The 23,567-nt window shown below is 45.8% G+C and overlaps 1 protein-coding gene across 1 annotated transcript in view; it reads left to right on the forward strand.

Moving 5' to 3' along the window:
• The first annotated feature begins 397 nt into the window (after positions 1–397).
• Positions 398–23,567, forward strand: part of CCN4 (cellular communication network factor 4) — a 128,007-nt gene continuing 104,837 nt past the window's right edge. The window contains exon 1 of the mRNA XM_073679908.1: positions 398–612. Coding sequence (XP_073536009.1) covers positions 565–612 — 48 coding nt within the window. The 5' untranslated portion in view covers positions 398–564. The remainder of the gene's footprint in view (positions 613–23,567) is intronic.

Genomic DNA, 23,567 nt, shown 5'->3' on the forward strand with positions numbered 1-23,567 from the left:
GTAAGGAGTGATGCGTTCATTACTCATTGGTATCAGCCAGTGATGCTGTATTATATTGAAGTGCCTTTCTCCCTCTTTTCTTTCTCAGTACAGGACATATTCTCCGCAGACACGTTATTAAATACCGGTCTGAGCTCTGGCTCTGGTTCTGCAGTTGAGAGAAGTTTGTGAATATTTTCAGCAGTAGGTCAGTAGACGTGGTATTGTCTCCGCTTTAATTACTAGCAGACACATGGGGCATCTTGCATTTCTTAAAGTATCTCTGGTTTGAAGCCATGACTTTCCTACTCCTTTAAGAGAACACAGTGCAGTAATTTCAGGAGGTGGGGAGGAGAGAATGGGAGGTTGGAAATCTGTCTCAAAAGGGGATCTGCAGGGCTTGTCTTAATGCCTGACGTCAGACCTGTCTCTTTAAAAAAAGAATGAGACAAAAGGACATAACTGGCTTTATGTATGTGTGACCTGGTACTGCCTGGTACTCAACGTCTCGTCACCATCAGTCATTCTGTATCCGAGAGAATTCCTGCTGCCTTCAATCAATGTATTTAACACTGGTTCCTAGTGATGAGGTGGCTCTTATATTGGATTTTAGCAGCAAGCAGCATTGGTCAGGTGAGTGCAGGGGATGACGGCTTTATTAATTGACATGTACCAAATCCATTCAACTAACTTCGGATGGAGCAGAATTTGCCATTTAACTTTTCAAGATCTGTATCACTTTAATGTCCTAAACTGCAGTCCCATGCAAATGTATATTTCACCTTGATGTGTCAATCAAGTGACTTTCTCAGCTCTGCTGCATCAAAATCAATTTCGTCATCGACTCTGTTGCTTTGATTTCATTTACCTTGATACATTAAATTTAATTGCAATTTTGTATTGTTTTTAGACAATGACCCATGCCAAGTATCAGTGCACCCTGCCAGAAGATGGCACAGGGGATCTGCCAGTTCAGGGGTCAGCAACTTTTGGCATCTCAATGCTGGAAAACTACAACTTTCAGCATGCCCTGACAGCCACCTGAGAGTTGTACTTTCACAAGAATTGGAGTGCTACAGACCCCTGGTCAATAGGTGCAGTACCTGAAGTTGCAAACAGAGTTGAGTTTGTCATTTATGGTCATCACTATCTTCATATGATTCTTTACCTATAAGAATGCAGGTAAAATTACTGCATGTGATGCACAAAACAATATCAAACTCAGCTCTGCTGCATCCACTCCACTTAAAGGGAAACTCTATATTGGAGGTTTTTCTCATGTAAAGTGCTATAGTTGTGCTAGGTTCTCTTTAACTCGGGGATTTTGGGTCAGACTCAACACACGTGGCAGAAACTTCAAGCTGGAGGAGAAGGGAGGGGGAAGAGAACACAACTTTAGGAAACAAGTTATGTGTCTGGAAGGAGAACACTTGTGTATAGTACAATAAACAGTCCCAGAACGCTGGGAGATTCGCTTTCTCTTATCAGAGATGAATTCATTCTCCTCCTTGCACTGGATCTCTGGCTGTGCTTTTTTCTGGGGCAATGTGTCCTTGGCCACGATTCTCTCTTGGCCGTAGATCACCCTCCTCCCAGATCTTTTTCAGGGCAGGTAAATTCTTGGAGATGCACATACTTCAGTGACAGTTAAGGATGACACCGCCTGAGGGGCTGCCTGTAAACTTTATACTGTACACCTGAGCTGGTGTCATTTTGCTGCTGTCAGAGCGTAATCCCACCGAAGGCGTGGATCCCTGCAGGCGGCGTTTTCCCAGGAGCACGTACGATAAATTGTGAGAAAATGTGAACCTACATTGATCGTATTGCACAATCTTAAAATTATGGTTGGACGTTGGCGGCAAGTTTATTATAATTTTGCACTGAATCAGGGGGGTACATAGAAATCATGGGGCCAGAGGCAAAAGTACTAATTGGTGGAGTCGTTAGGGTTATGGTATATAGATGTAGTCACAGAAAGGATTAACTTCTAATTGCAAGGCAAAGGCAATGACACCACAGTGCCCACAGCAATGTAGGATGTCCCCATAGTGCCTCCAACACAGTATGATGTTGCCACAGCGCCCCCAAAACAGGATGATACTCTCGCATTGCACCCCAATACAGTATGATGTCTCCACAGTGTCCCCAACACAATATGATGTCTACACAGTCCCCTCAACACAATATGATGTCTACACAGTCCCCTCAACACAATATGATGTCTACACAGTCCCCCCAACACAATATGATGTCTCCACAGTCACCTCAACACAGTATGATGTTGCCACAGCGCCCCCAAAACAGGATGATACTCTCACATTGCACCCCAACACAGTATGATGTCTCCACAGTCCCCTCAACACAATATGATGTCTACACAGTCCCCTCAACACAGTATGATGTCTCCACAGTGCCCCCAACACAATATGATGTCTCCACAGTCCCCTCAACACAGTATGATGTCTACACAGTGCCCCCAACACAATATGATGTCTACACAGTCCCCTCAACACAATATGATGTCTCCACAGTCCCCTCAACACAGTATGATGTCTACACAGTGCCCCCAACACAATATGTCTACACAGTCCCCCCAACACAATATGATGTCTCCACAGTCACCTCAACACAGTATGATGTCTCCACAGTTCCCTCAACACAATATGATGTCTACACAGTCCCCTCAACACAGTATGATGTCTCCACAGTGCCCCCAACATAATATGATGTCTACATAGTCCCCTCAACACAATATGATGTCTACACAGTCCCCTCAACACAGTATGATGTCTCCACAGTGCCCCCAACAAAATATGTCTACACAGTCCCCCCAACACAATATGATGTCTCCACAGTCACCTCAACACAGTATGATGTCTACACAGTCCCCCCAACACAATATGATGTCTCCACAGTCACCTCAACACAGTATGTTGCCACAGTGCCCCAAATACAGGATGATGCTCGCACATTGCCCCCAACACAGTGTGATGTCTCCACAGTGCCCCCAACACAATATGATGTCTACACAGTCCCCTCAACACAATATGTTATCTACACAGTCCCCTCAACACAATATGTTATCTACACAGTCCCCTCAACACAATATGATGTCTACACAGTCTCCTCAACACAATATGATGTCTACACAGTCCCCTCAACACAATATGATGTCTACACAGTCCCCCCAACACAATATGATGTCTCCACAGTCACCTCAACACAATATGATGTCTCCACAGTCACCTCAACACAGTATGTTGCCACAGTGCCCCAAATACAGGATAATGCTCCCACATTGCCCCCCACACAGTATGATGTCTCCACAGTGCCCCCAGCACAATATGATGTCTACACAGTCCCCTCAACACAATATGATGTCTATACAGTCCCCCCAACACAATATGATGTCTCCACAGTCACCTCAACACAGTATGTTGCCACAGTGCCCCAAATACAGGATGATGCTCCCACATTGCCCCCAACACAGTGTGATGTCTCCACAGTGCCACCAACACAGTTTAATGTCTCTACAGTGCCCCCAACAGAATATGACTCCAGAGCACCCCCAAAACAGTATGATGACTCCACAATACTCCCAACAAAGTATGATGTCTCTACAGTCTTCCCCACACAGTATAATGTCCCCACACACCATGAAGCCCATGGTGACCTCCCAACACAGTATGATGATTGCTCAGTGCCACCACAACAGAGTATGATGTCTCCACAGTGCCCCTAACAGTTTGACTCCACAGTACCCCCAACAAAGTATGATGTCTTCACAGTACCCCGCTCACAGTATGATGTGCTCCCACACACAATGATGTCCCCACAGTGTCCCAAACACAGTTTAAAGTCTCTCCAGTGCCTCCAAGAGAGTATGAGTCCAGAGCTGCCCCAAAACAGTATGATGATGCCACAATATCCATAACACAGTTTGATGTCCCCACAGTTTCCCCACATACTATGAAGCCCACTGTGACCTTCCACGCAGTATGGTGATTCCACAGTGCCACCACAACAGAGTATGATGTCTCCACAGTGCCACCACAACAGAGTATGATGTCTCCACAGTGCGCCCAACACTGTATGATGTCTCCACAGTACTCCCAACAAAGTATGATGTCTCCACAGTGACCCGCTCACAGTATGATGTCCCCACAGTCCCTTCACACACTATGATGTTCTTCAAGACCACCCACACAGTATGATGACTTCACAGTTCCACCAACACAGTATGATGTCCCCACAGTACACTGCACACAGTATGATGTCTTTACAGTCCCTCCACATAGTGTGAACCCCCCGTGACTTCCCACACAGTATCAGGACTCCACAGTTCCCACCAACATAGTATGATGACTCTACAGTCATCCCAAAACAGTATGATGTCCCTACAGTTCCCCCACTCCCCCACACACACTACGAGGCCTCCAGTTACCCTCCCATACAGTATTATGGTTCACCAGTGCCCATCAACACCATTCCACCATTGTATTGAAATGTATCTGCATATTCAGAATTCAGATACTGTTAAAATTGTGGCTTATGGTGGGAGCCTAGTGGCCACGTAGTCTGCTGCTATTATCAGTATGCCACTACACCAGACTTTTCATATAAGCTGGGTCCTTAAAGGGAATCAAACTGTCAGTAGCATCAACCCTCCTAAGCTGCCTATATGGGCATGGAAGTCATAGAAAGCTGAATAAAATTATACATTTCTGTCTGTGATCCAATGTCTTATTACAGAGAAATCCATGTTCTTCCTAATATGTTAAAGTTATGACCTGTTAAGATCTCTGGGTCGGACATAGATCTCCCAGAGACTCCGCCTCCAGAGCTTATTTTACATGAAAATGAAGTTACCAATTACTATAGAAGACAAAAGTAAATCTACAGAGGTCATACTGGCAGATGCCATGGCAGTACTGGGGAGCATAACAATGGCGAGGTGCGGGGAGGAGGAGACTGTATAAACTTTGTATTATGTCTCCTTTTCTCACTCAATTTTCGGGACACACACCATCTCTACTGATTGATGCATTGTATTGATGGAGATAGAGGGTTTCCTATGGTAGGGTAATGAACACTGTTATATGTAAAGGGCTACAGGTTGTCCAGTAGGCCTCATTTATGAAAAAGCTGTTACCCATAGCAACCAATCACAGAGCAGCTTTCATTTTAACACAGCTGTTTTACAAATGAAAACTGCGCTCTGATTGGTTGCTATGGGCAACAGAAACAGTTTTTCTGCTAGACGGGCATCTTTTCATTATGATAGGGCTAATTCTGGACAACCCCTTTAAGTTACGTCTCTCTATATAGTCTATATTAGGATACGCTCTCAGGCTCATTTTTTTGTGTTTTAGGTGCAGTATTGGCCAGCGGAATATAAAACTCTGAGAACTTCTTCCATTTTGGCTCAGTTGTCTCGGAGTATATTAGGGATTTGGAGCTCTACATAGTCTATTTTAGTTGGCTGCATTTGCAAATGTAACAGGACTGAGTTTGTCAGATGTAGCAGGGATGAATATATCAAATGTATCTGTGCAGCCTTTTTCAGATGCAGCAGAGCTGAAACAGACCCTTAAAGTGGTATTCCGAAATTTGGAAGCTACTGTCTGTATCCCCTATACCGACAACTGGGATTCCCACCGATTTTGAGAACCGAGGCTTTGAAGAGCCCCGTGTGAATGGAGAGGTGGTAGATTTTGCACTCTGCCCCTCCATCAATTCTTAAAAAGGTTGCCACTACTTTTACATTGATGGCCTATCCTTAGGATAGGTCATCAATATCTGATCGGCAGGGGTCCGACTGCCGGCTCCCCCACCGATCAGCTGTTATCGATGTCGGGGGAGGCGGCCGCCAGTTGGAAGTACTGACTCGCCGACACCAATAACAGCTGATCGGCGGGGGAGCCGGGTGTCGGACCCCGGCCGATCAGACATTGATGACCTATCCTATGGATAGGCCATCAATGTAAAAGTAGTGGACCTCCTCTTTAATGGGACCGCTGGATATAGCTGAGCGCAGCACTTGGCTGGTCTTTAGAATGAATGGAACGGCAATGCGCATGATCGACCACCGCTCCTTTCACGTCTGGTTCTCGGAATCGGTGGGGGTCCCAATGGTGAGACCCCCAGCGATCGGGAAGTCATCCCCTATCCCATATAAAAAGGGTTTTACTGAACCCCTTTAAATAATTTTCAAGTATTAAAAAAAAATAAATGCATTCAAAATTGAATTTGCAACGAATTTCGTAAAAAACAAAATTGGGTTTGTCAAAAGGTTTCCAGTTTCAAAAATGGAAGCAAAAGTGTTCCACTCAATGAGAAAAGCAAAGCTCTTGAAAGAATTGATGAGAAATTATAGAAGTATAGCACAGAAATGTATGGCTTTACTTTATGGCTTTTACGGCTTTATTTACTTTAGCCAAGGGGTTGGAGCAGAGGTCAGAGGGGAGCCGCATTGGCACAGACTGGCTCTGTTGTTGGGATGGTAAAGAGTGCTAGGGCCGTGGCCAAAAATCTTAAGTTGAAGTTTATGGACCCAATGCAAAATGTTCAACAAGGACCCCAACTATCATGGGACTTTAATAATATTGGTCTTCTCATATGGGTCAAAAGGACCTTTTGGGCCTCTCTAAGCTCCAACGACTGGGTCGGAGGCAGGACGAGACTTTAGGTGGCAAAGCTTTAAGGGGAAGACGGGAGCAATGAAAGATGGAAGAGGTAAGGAGGAGACAAAACCTGGCAGGGGCAAGGAGAAGACAGCAAGTAGACAGGGAGAGACAGAACATGGGCAAGGGCACTATGGTTGGTCATTAAAAGAGTAGTGGGAACATAAATAAGTTTCCACTGAAGCCTCGGTGGCCCCTGAAGGCAGTCCCGTTGTAATGCCTCCGTGTTGCCAGGACTTGTGACCTTGCAGAGGGGACACAATATGCGTCACCTGCTCCAGATGGCAGCCAATCTCAGGAACAAATTGCTCTGGATACGGTGCCTCATAGGATGCGCCAACCACAGGTGCCCATTAATTTCCTGCTGGATTTACAGCATCGGAGTGTGCCAGATGTCGAGAGCATGGAGTGGCCATATGGGTTTTTGAAAGGTAAACAAGACAGAGCAGTGGATGTGCCAGTTTACCATCTGCAAGTCCGACCCGCATCTCGAAACTCAGCTGAATAATCACCAGGACATAGAAAGAACTTGCACAAACTAGTGCAAAAGTGAGCAGGTGGTAAAAACTGCCCGGCAGATGTGCAGAGTGCAGGAAAATTCCCCTCTTTTCATACTAAATTACTTTTAGATCCAAAGTCTAGCATTTAGAGATGGAAACTCCACTTTTTTATATACAGAACTCCAAGTTATATGATAAAGTTCTGTCTTCCCGAAGTCACCACTAGAGGGAGCTTACTGCATAATGTTTATGCAATGAACTCTATAGTAACACTGTATGCAGTAAGCTCCTGGGCTCCCTCTAGTGGAGGCTGAAAGTAGCCATTTCTGTATGTGCAGGGGATTTGGAACTTTCATCAGAAAAACTGAAATAAGAAGCTTTCATATAGCATATTTACATTGTTGCACCCACAGTGCCCAACTATAGAGCTTCTGTAGATGTGGACCTCTCTCTCTACTGAAGTCTATTGGAGTCATAAAACAGCTGGCACACAATTTTACACAAATCGGAATATAGTTCAGTAATCCATCGCTTGTTTATAAATAGATCTTACGTTATTATTTTACATGCTCTTTGTGAATAGAGGGTTTTGTTACATAAGCAGGCACCAGTCAGCGAGTCTACCCCAACCACACCTAGAAATGGACAAGCAAACAAGTCATTTCCAAGTAAACTCGCTTGTCCAGTGTCAGTATTCACAACCATCATGGTTGCTTAACTTTAGTGACCAGTGCCAGGCAGCTGCTTCCAAGGCAAATAAAATAATAGGATGCATTAAAAGAGGCCTACAAGCTCATGTCAAGAACATAGTTTTACTATGTCATTGAAAAAGTTCTAGAAGGGTCTGGATTCCTTTCTAGAAAAAAATTAATCATCAGAAGTTATAAATACTAGATTACTTCATACCAAATATGGAGCCAAGAAGTAAATTTTACCCCAATTTGGGGCAATTAATATCTGCCTCAGGATTTTTCCATACTCTTCTCCATAATCAACTATGAAAGCATCATTATAAAGTCACTATAAAGGATAAATATTGTACTACTCACTGCATACAACCCTCAAGCGGTAGTTCTCTTTCAATCAAGTTTCTATCCCGGTTGCAGCCTGTTATAAAAGAATAAATTATTCTGTACTCACTGTAAGGATTGTCAGGGATTCGCGCATACACGATCCCGATTACTCACTACGTTGCTATCGGCAAGCGAGTAGTAAGCGTATGGCGTACACACCTCCGGATTTCAATGCATGGAATATGTGTATATGCCCCATATGGTCACTGCCAGCTTCACGATAGCCCAATTACGATTATTCATTGCCACCACCCGCCAGTTTTAAGATATAATACAGGCCTGATCGGACGCCTGGGGATGGAACGATTACAGAGCAAAAGAAACAGGACTATTAAATTTTATATTTAATTCAAAAGGGAGGCAGTGTTTATGAAAAATATACAAAAGGTTTAACAAAGAAGGACAGTACAATACAGAGTATACAGTTACACAAAATAAAAGGGATTAATAAAAGACTTACTAGACAGATCGCATAGACGACTCAGTTTAGCTGGAGGGGAGGTGCTCCAATTGATTTGGCCTTTATCGAACGTGACGCCTGCTTATAGAATATATACCTCCTGGCATGAGTATGGACCCATGGACCCATCTTCAGATGGATCTTTTATGTCGAAGGGGGGACCTGTCCACACACTCCCCTGCGATGACCTCTCTAATTTCTGCGATAACTTCTCTTTGGTTGATCGCAGAAGTTCGCAAGTGACACCATATTTTTTATTGCGAATTTACGTTCTGTAGAGAGCAGACATGACATGACTGCTGTCCATTATTTTGGTACTTTTGCGCCACAGCTCACCGAAAGGGCTCACAGATCCGGAAAAATATGCGTATTGTTCCTTAGCTGACCCTGCCGCTAAAAATATGTGTCCCATTATTATCGGAAATATAGAACTTCCAATATTCCATATTTCGTGTTGGTGCCTACGAGACTGGTGATTGAACACATATGCAAATGAGAGTGACCCGGCTATTGTATGGAGTGTGATAGAATTTCTTTGAAGCTGAAATGAGACTTTTCCTCTTTCTTTTAATCTCTGGCCCATATGTAGAGGTCTCTATTTATCACAGGTCTATGCTACTACTAGGGGCTACATTCGTATGATAATGAGTTTGCCACCTCTGGCCTGTACTGCTATTTGCATAACAAAAGCTCCTTAGATTGTGAGCTCTTCTACTCTGACAGATGGTAGATAGGGGAGGGGGAAGAGTGATTTCAGAGGGAGAGAGAAATTCTTAATATTTTCTATGATATTCACTTTCCCCGGATCCACTGGTGAGTCTCTGCTGCTGCTCCCAGTGCCTGACATTGCCTGCGGAGCTTACATCGCATCGACAGCAAAGAAGCCAATCAGTGAGCTCAGTTGCTCTGATGGGGACTTTGTGCCTTCACTGTCAGCGCTGCTAAGCTCACTGAATGGCTGCTGGGCTGTCAAGGTGGCTTCAGAGCCGCAGCCAATGCCAGACCCCGGGAGCATCAGCGGAGACTTGCTGGTGGACCCGGGGAGCATGAGTATAGTGAGGTTTTTGTTTTATAACCAGCTGTAGGTGGGATAGAAACTTATTTGAAAGGGAACAACCAATCACCGATTTGGGCGCCACATTCAAATATCGGCCGCGACCAATCACCGATCTTGGCTCCACATTTAAACACCGCTGTGCGGATTGGTCGCGGACGCTATTTAAATGTGGCGCCAAAATTGGTGATTGGTCGCGCCCAGCGTCGGCGACCAATCAGCACAGCGATGTTTAAATGTGGAGCCAAGATCGGTGATTGGTTGCAGCCGATATTTAAATTTGGTGCCCAAATCGGTGATTGGTCGCGGGCAGCGTCCGCGACCAATCAGCACAGTAGTGTTTAACTTTGGCCGCAAGATCAGTGATTGGTCGCGGGCCAAGTCGGCGACCAATCACCGATTTGTGCGGCACATTTAAATAGCGGCCCCGACCAATTGGATGTCAGCGCCGCTCCCCGGTCCTCCCTTCACACCCTTGCCGCATGGATGTCAGCGCCGCTGCCTGTGCGGATACTTCCGCTCCGAGAACCCGGGACATGAGCGGGCGCTCGCAGCAGAAGTATCCCGACCCGCAGCGCCGCTCCCCGGTCCTCCCTTCACACCCTAGCCGCTGATGTCCCCATAGTATCCCCATGGTGTTACAAAGATCCGGACATTTGTGTTAAAAATCGCTGATTGGTCGCTGGCGCTGCCCGCGACCAATCACCGATTTGGGCGCCAAATTTAAATATCGGCCGCGACCAATCACCGATCTTGGCTCCACATTTAAACACCGCTGTACTGATTGGTCGCGGACGCTATTTAAATGTGCCGCCAAAATCAGTGATTGGTCGCGCACAGCGTCGGCGACCAATCACCGATCTTGGCTCCACATTTAAACACCGCTGTACTGATTGGTCGCGGCCGATATTTAAATTTGGCGCCCAAATCGGTGATTGGATTGGTCGCGGGCAGCGCCAGCGACCAATCAGCGATTTTTAACACAAATGTCCGGATCTTTGTAACACCATGCGGATACTGTGGGGACATCAGCGGCTAGGGTGTGAAGGGAGGACCGGGGAGCGGCGCTGCGGGTCGGGATACTTCTGCTGCGAGCGCCCGTTCATGTCCCGGGTTCTCGGAGCGGAACTATCAGCACAGACAGCGGCGCTGACATCCATGCGGCTAGCGCGTGAAGGTAGGACCGGGGAGCGGCGCTGCGGGTCCAATTGGTCGCGGCCGCTATTTAAATTTAAATGTGGCGCCAAAATCGGTGATTGGTCGCGCCCAGCGTCGGCGACCAATCAGCACAGCGGTGTTTAAATGTGGAGCCAAGATCGGTGATTGGTAGCGGCCGATATTTAAATTTGGCGCCCAAATCGGTGATTGGTCCCGAGCAGCGCCAGCGACCAATCAGCGATTTTTAGCACAAATGTCCGGACCTTTGTAACACCATGCGGATACTGTGGGGACATCAGCGGCTAGGGTGTGAAGGGAGGACCGGGGAGCGGCGCTGCGGGTCGGGATACTTCTGCTCCGAGCAGTCGCTCATCTCCCGGCTTCTCGCAGCGGAAGTAGCGGTACAGGCAGCGGCGCTCCCCGGTCCTCACTAATACGATTCCGCTCCCCGCTCCTCACCAATACGATTCGCTGATTGGTCGCACTCTCCACACCCGACCAATCAGTGATCTTGGCACTAAAGTTAAACACCGCTCTGCTGATTGGTCGCGGCCGCTGCCCGCAACCAATCACCGATTTGGGCGCCACATTTAAATAGCGGCCGCGCCCAATCACCGATCTTGCCGCCACATTTAAACACTGCTGTGCTGATTGGACGCGGACGCAGGACGCGTCCAATCAGCGAGATTGGCGCCAAATTTAAACAACGCTCTGCTGATTGATCGCGGTCGCTGGCCAAGATCAATCAGCAGTATTGGCGCAAAATTTAAACCCTGCTCTGCTGATTGGTCGCGGTTGTCGGCCGTGACCAATCAGCAGTATTGGCGCCAAATGTAAACCTCACTCTGCTGATTGGTCGCAACCACCGGCTGCGACCAATCTGCGCTTTTTGTGCCAAATTTAAACACCGCTCTGCTGATTGGTCGCGGCCGGCGACCAATCAGCGATTTTGGCGCCAAATTTAAACACCTCTTTGCTGATTGGTTGCGGTCGCGACTAATCAGCGATTTTGGTGCCAAATTTAAACAACGCTCTGCTGATTGATCGCGGTCGCTGGCCAAGATCAATCAGCAGTATTGGCGCAAAATTTAAACCCTGCTCTGCTGATTGGTCGCGTCCGCCAGCCGCGAACAATCAGCGAGATTGGCGCCAAATTTAAACAACGCTCTGCTGATTGATAGCGGTCGCTGGCCAAGATCAATCAGCAGTATTGGCGCAAAATTTAAACCCTGCTCTGCTGATTGGTCGCGTCCGCCAGCCGCGAACAATCAGCGAGATTGGCGCCAAATTTAAACACCTGTCTGCTGATTGGTCGCGGTTGTCGGCCGTGACCAATCAGCAGTATTGGCGCCAAATGTAAACCTCACTCTGCTGATTGGTCGCAACCACCGGCCGCGACCAATCTGCGCTTTTTGTGCCAAATTTAAACACCGCTCTGCTGATTGGTCGCGGCCGACGACCAATCAGTGATTTTGGCGCCAAATTTAAACCCCGCTCTGCATCGCTCTGCTGATTGGTCGCGGTCGCCGGCCGCGACCAATCAGCACTATTGTCGCCAAATTTAAACACCTCTTTGCTGATTGGTTGCGGTCGCGACTAATCAGCGATTTTGGTGCCAAATTTAAACACCGCTTTGCTGATTGGTCGCGGTTGCCGAACGCGACCAATCAGCGATTTTGGCCCCAAATTTAAACACAGCTCTGCTGATTGCGCCCGGTCGGCCACATACCTATTCTAGAATACCCGATGCATTAGAATCGGGCCACCATCTAGTTGAGTATAAATAGTATGCAGTTAGCTCATGGGCTCCCTCTAATGGTGACTGCAGAAAACCAGAAGTTTGTCATTTAACTCACATCTATGGAGGTGGTTTTGAGGTTTGTAGCAGATAAAGTTTTTAAAAAGTTAGAGTTCACGTTATAATCATTTTTTAACAAAAAATGTTTTCCTTGAATTTACCCAGAAGAACGATACATTATTGTGACACCGCAGACCACATCATTATAACATACCTGATGCCTGCAGGACGGTTATAATTATAAAGCTATTTGAACTTTTTCATCTCTCTGTAGATTTCCACATTCTTGAGCTTAATAATAGAGGGGGACGAACAACAGCGTAATAATAAAAGATATACGTGCCATGTACACAAAGGTAAAGGGGAATTTTGTCCTAAGATCATTCAATGTGAAGACACAGGAGATTTTATTATTATTACATGTAATATGCCCCATAGTGGGAACGTGACATTAGATATACACTGCTCAAAAAAATAAAGGGAGCACTCAAATAACACATCCTAGATCTGAATGAATGAAATATTCTCATTGAATACTTTGTTCTGTACAAAGTTGAATGTGCTGCAACAAAATCACACAAAAATCATCAATGGAAATCACATTTATTAACCAATGGAGGCCTGGATTTGGAGTCACCCCCAAAATTAAAGTGGAAAAACACACTACAGGCTGATCCAACTTTGATGTAATGTCCTTAAAACAAGTCAAAATGAGTCTCAGTATTGTGTGTGGCCTCCACGTGCCTGTATGACCCCCCTACAACGCCTGGGCATGCTCCTGATGAGGCTCAGTATTGTGTGTGGCCTCCACGTGCCTGTATGACCTCCCTACAACGCCTGGGCATGCTCCTGATGAGGCTGAGTATTGTGTGTGGCCTCCACGTGCCTGTATGACCTCCCTACAATGCCTGGGCATGCTCCTAATGAGGCTGAGTATTGTGTGTGGCCTCCACGTGCCTGTATGACCTCCCTACAATGCCTGGGCATGCTCCTGATGAGGTTTCGGATGCTCTCCTGTGGGATCTCCTCCCATACCTGGACTAAAGCATCTGCCAACTCCTGGACAGTCTGTGGTGCAACGTGACATCGGTGGATGGAGCAAGACATGATGTCCCAGATGTGCTCAATCGGATTCAGGTCTGGGGAACGGGCGACCAGTCCATAGCTTCAATGCCTTCATCTTGCAGGAACTGCTGACACACTCCAGCCACATGAGGTCTGGCATTGTCCTGCATTAGGAGGAACCCAGGGCCAACCGCACCAGCATATGGTCTCACAAGGGGTCTGAGGATCTCATCTCGGTACCTAATGGCAGTCAGGCTACCTCTGGTGAGCACATGGAGGGCTGTTCGGCCCTCCAAAGAAATGCCACCGCACACCATTACTGACCCACTGCCAAGCCGGTCATGCTGAAGGATGTTGCAGGCAGCAGTTCGCTCTCCACGGCGTCTCCAGACTCTGTCACATCTGTCACATGTGCTCAGTGTGAACCTGCTTTCATCTGTGAAGAGCACAGGGCGCCAGTGGTGACTTTGCCAATCCTGGTGTTCTGTGGCAAATGCCAAGCGTGCTGCACGGTGTTGGGCTGTGAGCACAACCCCCATCTGTGGACGTCGGGCCCTCATAACACCGTCATGGAGTCGGTTTCTAACCGTTTGTGCAGACACATGCACATTTGTGGCCTGCTGGAGGTCATTTTGCAGGGCTCTGGCAGTGCTCCTCCTGTTCCTCCTTGCACAAAGGCAGAGGTAGCGGTCCTGCTGCTGGGTTGTTGCCCTCCTACGGCCCCTGGTGTACTGGCCTGTCTCCTGGTCGTGCCTCCTGCCTCTGGACACTACGCTGACAGACATAGCAAACCTTCTTGCCACAGCTCGCATTGATGTGCCATACTGGATGAGCTGCACTACCTGAGCAACTTCTGTGGGTTGTAGAGTCCGTCTCATGCTACCATGAGTGTGAAAGCACAACCAACATTCAAAAGTGACCAAAACATCAGCCAGAAAGCATTGGTACTGAGATGTGGTCTGTGGTCCCCACCTGCAGAACCACTCCTTTATTAAGGGTGTCTTGATAATTGCCAATAATTTCCATCTATTGTCTATTCCATTTGCACAACAGCATGTGAAATTGATTGTCAATCAGTGTTGCTTTCTAAGTGGACAGTTTGTTTTCACAGAAGTTTGATTACTTGGAGTTATATTCTGTTGTTTAAGTGTTCCCTTTATTTTTTTGAGCAGTGTATTTCTATACTATGGGGACTTGGGGAGCAAAAGTGGCCGATCAGTGAGACTAGTCTGGACTGTATCAATTAGATGATTGGTGGGATGCTAGACTATTAATGGGGTCATCCCAGCATTACATATCGCATCCACTGTATAGATCATACATAATTAATATTTGCAATTGGCTTGTGCAAAAAAATTTGCTGTAAAGAATTATGGCTTTTTTTTTTCTTACATAATATGGCACCACCTAGTGTCCACGGTCTATAACAGTGTGCACGTCCATCTAATAAGCTGAGTCTCTCTGTTTACTGCGCAGCAGTCACTAGAAATTAATTTCTGACCTGCCGGCTATTTCTTCGGACAGTTCTGTAGTAGTTGGTGCTGAATGTTAGATGGAAGATAACAAGACGTTGTTGCCTCCAAAAAAGGACTAAGTGCAGTAGGTCTGATGGTGATAGTAGTAGTGAAATTATAGGAGCTCACCTCCAAAGGAATGAAGAATTTCTGCTGCTCTTCTCAATGTGGACAGACTATGGATGTCCATGGGTTTAGTTGAATGGTAAACGATGGGATTAGGAGCACTCTGTCTTCCAAATGTGAAAGCAAAGTTCCAAGAATAATTTTATTTCTTTTTATCTTTTTATTTTGTAGGTGTATTTTAAGAATACAGCATTTTTCAAGAATAAAAAGAAGAAAAAACAATGTATCTCAGAGACTTTGATTTCACTTTTGGCTCATAATCCCATCCTTTACCAATGCCATTCATTTGCAATAAATGGTGACTCTGTAACTGTCTATGTCAGAAACAAATGACTGAGCATGTGTGACCAGCGTCCTGTGATTTCTGCTTCTATCACATGATGCAAACCACTTATTTTCAATTAATTATCACTGATAGACTTTGTAACAAGATATCACTGTCATGCTGTTAGCTCTCAGGCTGCTCTCCTGAGTATTTGCCAAGAACTTGTAGATGCATTTTATTGGCCAACAGAAGTGCAGCTCTAGGTGTGACTGGAGTAGGATACATGATAACAGTCATGAACAGTATAAAAGAAGTACATTTAAACACATGCAAAAAAAAATATATATATATCCCAGCACTTTCTCCCTTCATCTCCTACTTCCTTTGATCCTATTCCTTCTCATGTTACAGCATAAACTAAGATTGCTCTCAGTGGGAAAAACAAGATAATCTTGCAGTTATTATACCTTAGCGTGAACTAAGAAATATATAAAGAAATCTTGTCCTAAGTCCTAAGCCCAGACGCTTCCTATAAACACTCACCCTGTCTGGGCACAGGGAAGGAGAACAGAGAAGCTCACACTGGGGTACAGATATTTGTTAGATCTGCAGTTCAAAACAACTACTCTTAAGTGCATGAACAAGGCAGTCAAAACAGCTCTTTCAGCGTGGAGTTTGAGAGAAAAGGAAGCAAGATAAGGTAGTGGAGTTCATTACGAAAATTCATAACTTTGCAAAGACTGATCAATAAACTGTGAAAAAAAAAAGTTTAGTTCCTTTAAAGCAGGGATGTCAAACTCAAATACATAGAGGGCTAAAATATAAATCTTGGACAAAGTCGCTGGCCAACCTTGATATTTATTAAAAAAATGTCTACAATTGATGAAATTATTCCTTATCATCAAATATAACAATGAACCTTTTCATATGGACACAACTTAAAGGGGTTGTCCCAAGGACAAAGTACATTTTAACTATTTGATCTTAAAATAAAATAAACACATAATCACAAATGACTTCAACACAGTATGATGCCCTAACTATGATCCCAACACAGCCCTCTACACACTATAATGGCCCCACATAGTCCTCCACACAGTATAATGGCCCCACATAGTCCTCCACACAGTATAATGGACCCCACATAGTCCTCCACACAATATAATGGACCCCACATAGTGCTCCACACAGTATAATGGACTCCACATAGTCCTCTACACAGTATAATGGACCCCACATAGTTCTCCACACAATATAATGGACCCCACATAGTCCTCCACACAGTATAATGGACCCACATAGTCCTCCACACAGTATAATGGACCCCACATAGTCCTCCACACAATATAATGGACCCCACATAGTGCTCCACACAGTATAATGGACTCCACATAGTCCTCCACACAGTATAATGGACCCCACATAGTTCTCCACACAATATAATGGACGCCACATAGTCCTCCACACAGTATAATGGACCCCACATAGTCTTCCACACAGTATAATGGACCCCACATAGTCCTCCACACAATATAATGGACCCCACATAGTGCTCCACACAGTATAATGGCCCCACATAGTCCTCCACACAGTATAATGGACCCCACATAGTCCTCCACACAATATAATGGACCCCACATAGTGCTCCACACAGTATAATGGACCCCACATAGTCCTCCACACAGTATAATGGGCCCAACATAGTCTTCCATACAGAATAATGGGCCCCACATAGTCCTCCATACAGTATAATGGCCCCACATAGTCCTCCATACAGTGTGATGGGCCCCACATATTCCTCCATACAGTATAATGGCCCCACATAGTCCTCCAAACAGAATAATGTGCCCCATATAGTCCTCCATACAGTATAATGGGCCTCACATAGTCCTCCATATAGTATAATGGGCCCCACATAGTCCTCCATACAGGATAATGGGCATCACATAGTCCTCCATACAGAATAATGGGCCCCATATAGTCCTCCATACAGTATAATGGGCCCCACATAGTCCTCCATACAGAATAATGGGCCCCACATAGTCCCCCTTTCAGAATAATAGATCCCACATAGTCCTCCATACAGTATAATGGGCCCCACATAGTCCTCCATACAAAATAATGGGCCCCACATAGTCCTGCATACAGTGTGATGGGCCCCACATAGTCCTCCATACAGAATAATAGGCGCCACATAGTCCTCCATAAGGTATAATGGCCCCACATAGTCCTCCATACAGTATAATAGGCCCGACATAGTCCTCCATACAGTATAATGGGCCTCACATAGTCCTCCATACAGTATAATAGGCCCGACATAGTCCTCCATACAGTATAATGGGCCTCACATAGTCATCCATACAGAATAATGGCCCCAGATAGTCCTCCATACAGTATAATGGGCCTCACATAGTCCTCCATAAAGTATAATGGGCCTCACATAGTCCTCCATACAGAATAATGGGCCCCACATAGTCCTCCATACAAATAATAGGCCCCACATAGTCCTCCATACAGTGTGATGGGCCCCACATAGTCCTCCATACAGAATAATAGGCATCACATAGTCCTCCATACAGTATAATGGCCCCACATAGTCCTGCATACAGAATAATTGGCTCCACATAGTCCTCCATACGGTATAATGGCCCCACATAGTCCTCCATACAGAATAATGGCCCCACATAGTCCTCCATACAGAATAATAGGGCCCACATAGTCCTCCATACAGTGTGATGGGCCCCACAAATTCCTCCATACAGTATAATGGCCCCACATAGTCCTCCATACAGAATAATGGGCCCCACATAGTCATCCATGCAGTATAATGGGCCTCACATAGTCCTCCATACAGTATAATAGGCCTCACATAGTCCTCCATACAATATAATGGGCCTCACATAGCCCTCCAAACAGTATAATAGGCCCGACATAGTCCTCCATACAGTATAATGGGCCTCACATAGTCCTCCATACAGAATAATGGCCCCAGATAGTCCTCCATATAGTATAATGGGCCCACATAGTCCTCCATACAGTATAATGGGCCCATATAGTCCTCCGTACCGTATAATGGGCCCACATAGTCCTCCATACAGGATAATGGGCCCCACATAGTCCTCCATACAGTATAATGTGCCCAACATAGTCCTCCATACAGAATAATGGACCCCACATAGTCCTCCATACAGTATAATGGGCCCCACATAGTCCTCCATACAGTATAATGGGCCTCACATAGTCCTCCATACAGTGTAATGGGACCCACATAGTCCTCCATACAGTATAATGGGCCTCACATAGTCCTCCATACAGCATAATGGGCCCCACATAGTCCTCCATACAGTATAATGGGCCCCACATAGTCCTCCATACAGTATAATGGACCCCACATAGTCCTCCATACAGTATAATGGCCCCACATAGTCCTCCATACAGTATAATGGACCCCACATAGTCCTCCATACAGTATAATGGCCCCACATAGTCCTCCATACAGTATAATGGATCCCACATAGTCCTACATACAGTATAATGGGCCCCACATAGTCCTCCATACAGTATAATGGACCCCACATAGTCCTACATATAGTATAATGGGCCCCACATAGTCCTACATACGGTATAATGGGCCTCACATAGTCCTCCATACAGTATAATGGACCCCACATAGTCCTACATACTGTATAATGGGCCTCACATAGTCCTCCATACAGTATAATGGGCCCCACATAGTCCTCTATACAGTATAATGGGCCCCACATAGTCCTCCATACAGTATAATGGGCCCCACATAGTCCTCCATACAGTATAATGGGCCCCACATAGTCCTTCATACAGTATAATGGGCCCCACATAGTCCTCCATATAGTATAATGGCCCCACATAGTCCTACATACAGTATAATTGGCCTCACATAGTCCTCCATGCAGCATAATGGACCTCACATAGTCCTCCATACAGTATAATGGGCATCACATAGTCCTCCATACAGTATAATAGGCCCGACATAGTCCTACATACAGTATAATGGGCCTCACATAGTCACCCATACAGAATAATGGCCCCAGATAGTCCTCCATATAGTATAATGGGCCCACATAGTCCTCCATGCAGTATAATGGGCCCATATAGTCATCCATACAGTATAATGGGCCCACATAGTCCTCCATACAGGATAATGCGCCGCACATAGTCCTCCATACAGTATAATGGGCCCAACATAGTCCTCCATACAGAATAATGGACCCCACATAGTCCTCCATACAGTATAATGGGCCCCACATAGTCCTCCATACAGTATAATGGGCCCATATAGTCCTCCATACAGTTTAATTGGCCTCACATAGTCCTCCATACAGTATAATGGGCCCCACATTGTCCTCCATACAGTATAATGGGCCTCACATAGTCCTCCATACAGTATAATGGGCCCCACATAGTCCTCCATACTGTTTAATGGGCCCCACATAGTCCTCCATACAGTATAATGGGCCTCACATAGTCCTCCATACAGTATAATGGGCCCCACATAGTCCTCCATACAGAATAATGGTCCCACATAGTCCTCCATACAGTATAATGGGCCTCACATAGTCCTCCATACAGCATAATGGGCCCCACATAGTCCTCCATACAGTATCATGGGCCCCACATAGTCCTCCATACAGTATAATAGGCCCGACATAGTCCTCCATGCAGTATAATGGGCCCCACATAGTCCTCCATACAGTATAATGGGTCCCACATAGTCCTCCATACAGTATAATGGGCCCCACATAGGCCTCCATACAGTATAATGGGCCCATATAGTCCTCCATACAGTATAATGGGCCTCACATAGTCCTCCATACAGTATAATGGGCCCCACATAGTCCTCCATACAGTATAATGGGCCTCACATAGTCCTCCATACAGTATAATGGGCCCCACATAGTCCTCCATACAGTATAATGGGCCCCACATAGTCCTCTATACAGTATAATGGGCCTCACATAGTCCTCCATACAGAATAATGGGCCCCACATAGTCCTCCATACAGAATAATGGTCCCACATAGTCCTCCATACAGTATAATGGGCCTCACATAGTCCTCCATACAGTATAATGGGCCCCACATAGTCCTCCATACAGTATAATGGGCCCCACATAGTCCTCCATACAGTATAATAGGCCCGACATAGTCCTCCATGCAGTATAATGGGCCCCACATAGTCCTCCATACAGTTTAATGGGTCCCACATAGTCCTCCATACAGTATAATGGGCCCCACATAGTCCTCCATACAGTGTAATGGGCCCATATAGTCCTCCACACAGTATAATGGGCCTCACATAGTCCTCCATACAATATAATGGGCCCCACATAGTCCTCCATACAGTATAATGGGCCTCACATAGTCCTCCATACAGTATAATGGGCCCCACATAGTCCTCCATACAGTATAATGGGCCCATATCGTCCTCCATACAGTATAATTGGCCTCAAATAGTCCTCCATACAGTATAATGGGCCCCACATAGTCCTACATACAGTATAATGGGCCTCACATAGTCCTCCATACAGTATAATTGGCCCCACATAGTCCTACATACAGTATAATGGGCCTCACATAGTCCTCCATACAGTATAATGGGCCCCACATTGTCCTCCATACAGTATAATGGGCCCCACATAGTCCTCCATACAGTATAATGGGACCTACATAGCCCTCCAAACAGTATAATAGGCCCGACATAGTCCTCCATACAGTATAATGGGCCTCACATAGTCCTCCATACAGAATAATGGCCCCAGATAGTCCTCCATATAGTATAATGGGCCCACATAGTCCTCCATACAGTATAATGGGCCCATATAGTCCTCTGTACCGTATAATGGGCCCAGATAGCCCTCCATACAGTATAATGGGCCCCACATAGTCCTCCGTACAGTATAATGTGCCCAACATAGTCCTCCATACAGAATAATGGACCCCACATAGTCCTCCATACAGTATAATGGGCCCCACATAGTCCTCCATACAGTATAATGGGCCTTATATAGTCCTCCATACAGTGTAATGGGACCCACATAGTCCTCCATACAGTATAATGGGCCTCACATAGTCCTCCATACAGTATAATGGGCCCCACATAGTCCTCCATACAGTATAATGGGCCCCACATAGTCCTCCATACAGTATAATGGACCCCACATAGTCCTCCATACAGTATAATGGCCCCACATAGTCCTCCATACAGTTTAATGGACCCCACATAGTCCTCCATACAGTATAATGGACCCCACATAGTCCTACATACAGTATAATGGGCCCCACATAGTCCTACATACGGTATAATGGGCCTCACATAGTCCTCCATACAGTATAATGGACCCCACATAGTCCTACATACTGTATAATGGGCCTCACATAGTCCTCCATACAGCATAATGGGCCCCACATAGTCCTCCATACAGTATAATGGGCCCCACATAGTCCTCCATACAGTATAATGGGCCCCACATAATCCTTCATACAGTATAATGGGCCCCACATAGTCCTCCATACAGTATAATGGGCCCCACATAGTCCTCCATATAGTATAATGGCCCCACATAGTCCTACATACAGTATAATTGGCCTCACATAGTCCTCCATACAGCATAATGGACCCCACATAGTCCTCCATACAGTATAATGGGCATCACATAGTCCTCCATACAGTATAATAGGCCCGACATAGTCCTACATACAGTATAATGGGCCTCACATAGTCATCCATACAGAATAATGGCCCCAGATAGTCCTCCATATAGTATAATGGGCCCACATAGTCCTCCATGCAGTATAATGGGCCCATATAGTCATCCATACAGTATAATGGGCCCACATAGGCATCCATACAGGATAATGCGCCGCACATAGTCCTCCATACAGTATAATGGGCCCAACATAGTCCTCCATACAGAATAATGGACCCCACATAGTCCTCCATACAGTATAATGGGCCCCACATAGTCCTCCATACAGTATAATGGGCCCATATAGTCCTCCATACAGTTTAATTGGCCTCACATAGTCCTCCGTACAGTATAATGGGCCCTACATTGTCCTCCATACAGTATAATGGGCCTCACGTAGTCCTCCATACAGTATAATGGGCCCCACATAGTCCTCCATCCAGTATAATGGGCCCCACATAGTCCTCCATACAGTATAATGGGCCCATATCGTCCTCCATACAGTATAATTGGCCTCACATAGTCCTTCATACAGTATAATTGGCCCCACATAGTCATACATACAGTATAATGGGCCTCACCTAGTCCTCCATACAGTATAATGGGCCCCAAATAGTCCTCCATACAGTATAATGGGCCCCACATAGTCCTCCATACAGTATAATGGGCCCCACATAGTCCTCCATACAGTATAATTGGCCCCACATAGTCCTACATACAGTATAATGGGCCTCACATAGTCCTCCAGACAGTATAATGGGCCCCACATTGTCCTCCATACAGTATAATGGGACCCACATAGCCCTCCAAACAGTATAATAGGCCCGACATAGTCCTCCATACAGTATAATGGGCCTCACATAGTCCTCCATACAGAATAATGGCCCCAGATAGTCCTCCATATAGTATAATGGGCCCACATAGTCCTCCATACAGTATAATGGGCCAATATAGTCCTCCGTACCGTATAATGGGCCCACATAGCCCTCCATACAGTATAATGGGCCCCACATAGTCCTCCATACAGTATAATGTGCCCAACATAGTCCTCCATACAGAATAATGGACCCCACATAGTCCTCCATACAGTATAATGGGCCCCACATAGTCCTCCATACAGTATAATGGGCCTTACATAGTCCTCCATACAGTGTAATGGGACCCACATA

The sequence above is a fragment of the Phyllobates terribilis genome, unplaced genomic scaffold, assembly GCF_046119375.1.
Source record: "Phyllobates terribilis strain yellow unplaced genomic scaffold, ASM4611937v1 Scaffold_4__5_contigs__length_816908805, whole genome shotgun sequence".
In the NCBI taxonomy this organism is placed as follows: domain Eukaryota; kingdom Metazoa; phylum Chordata; class Amphibia; order Anura; family Dendrobatidae; genus Phyllobates; species Phyllobates terribilis.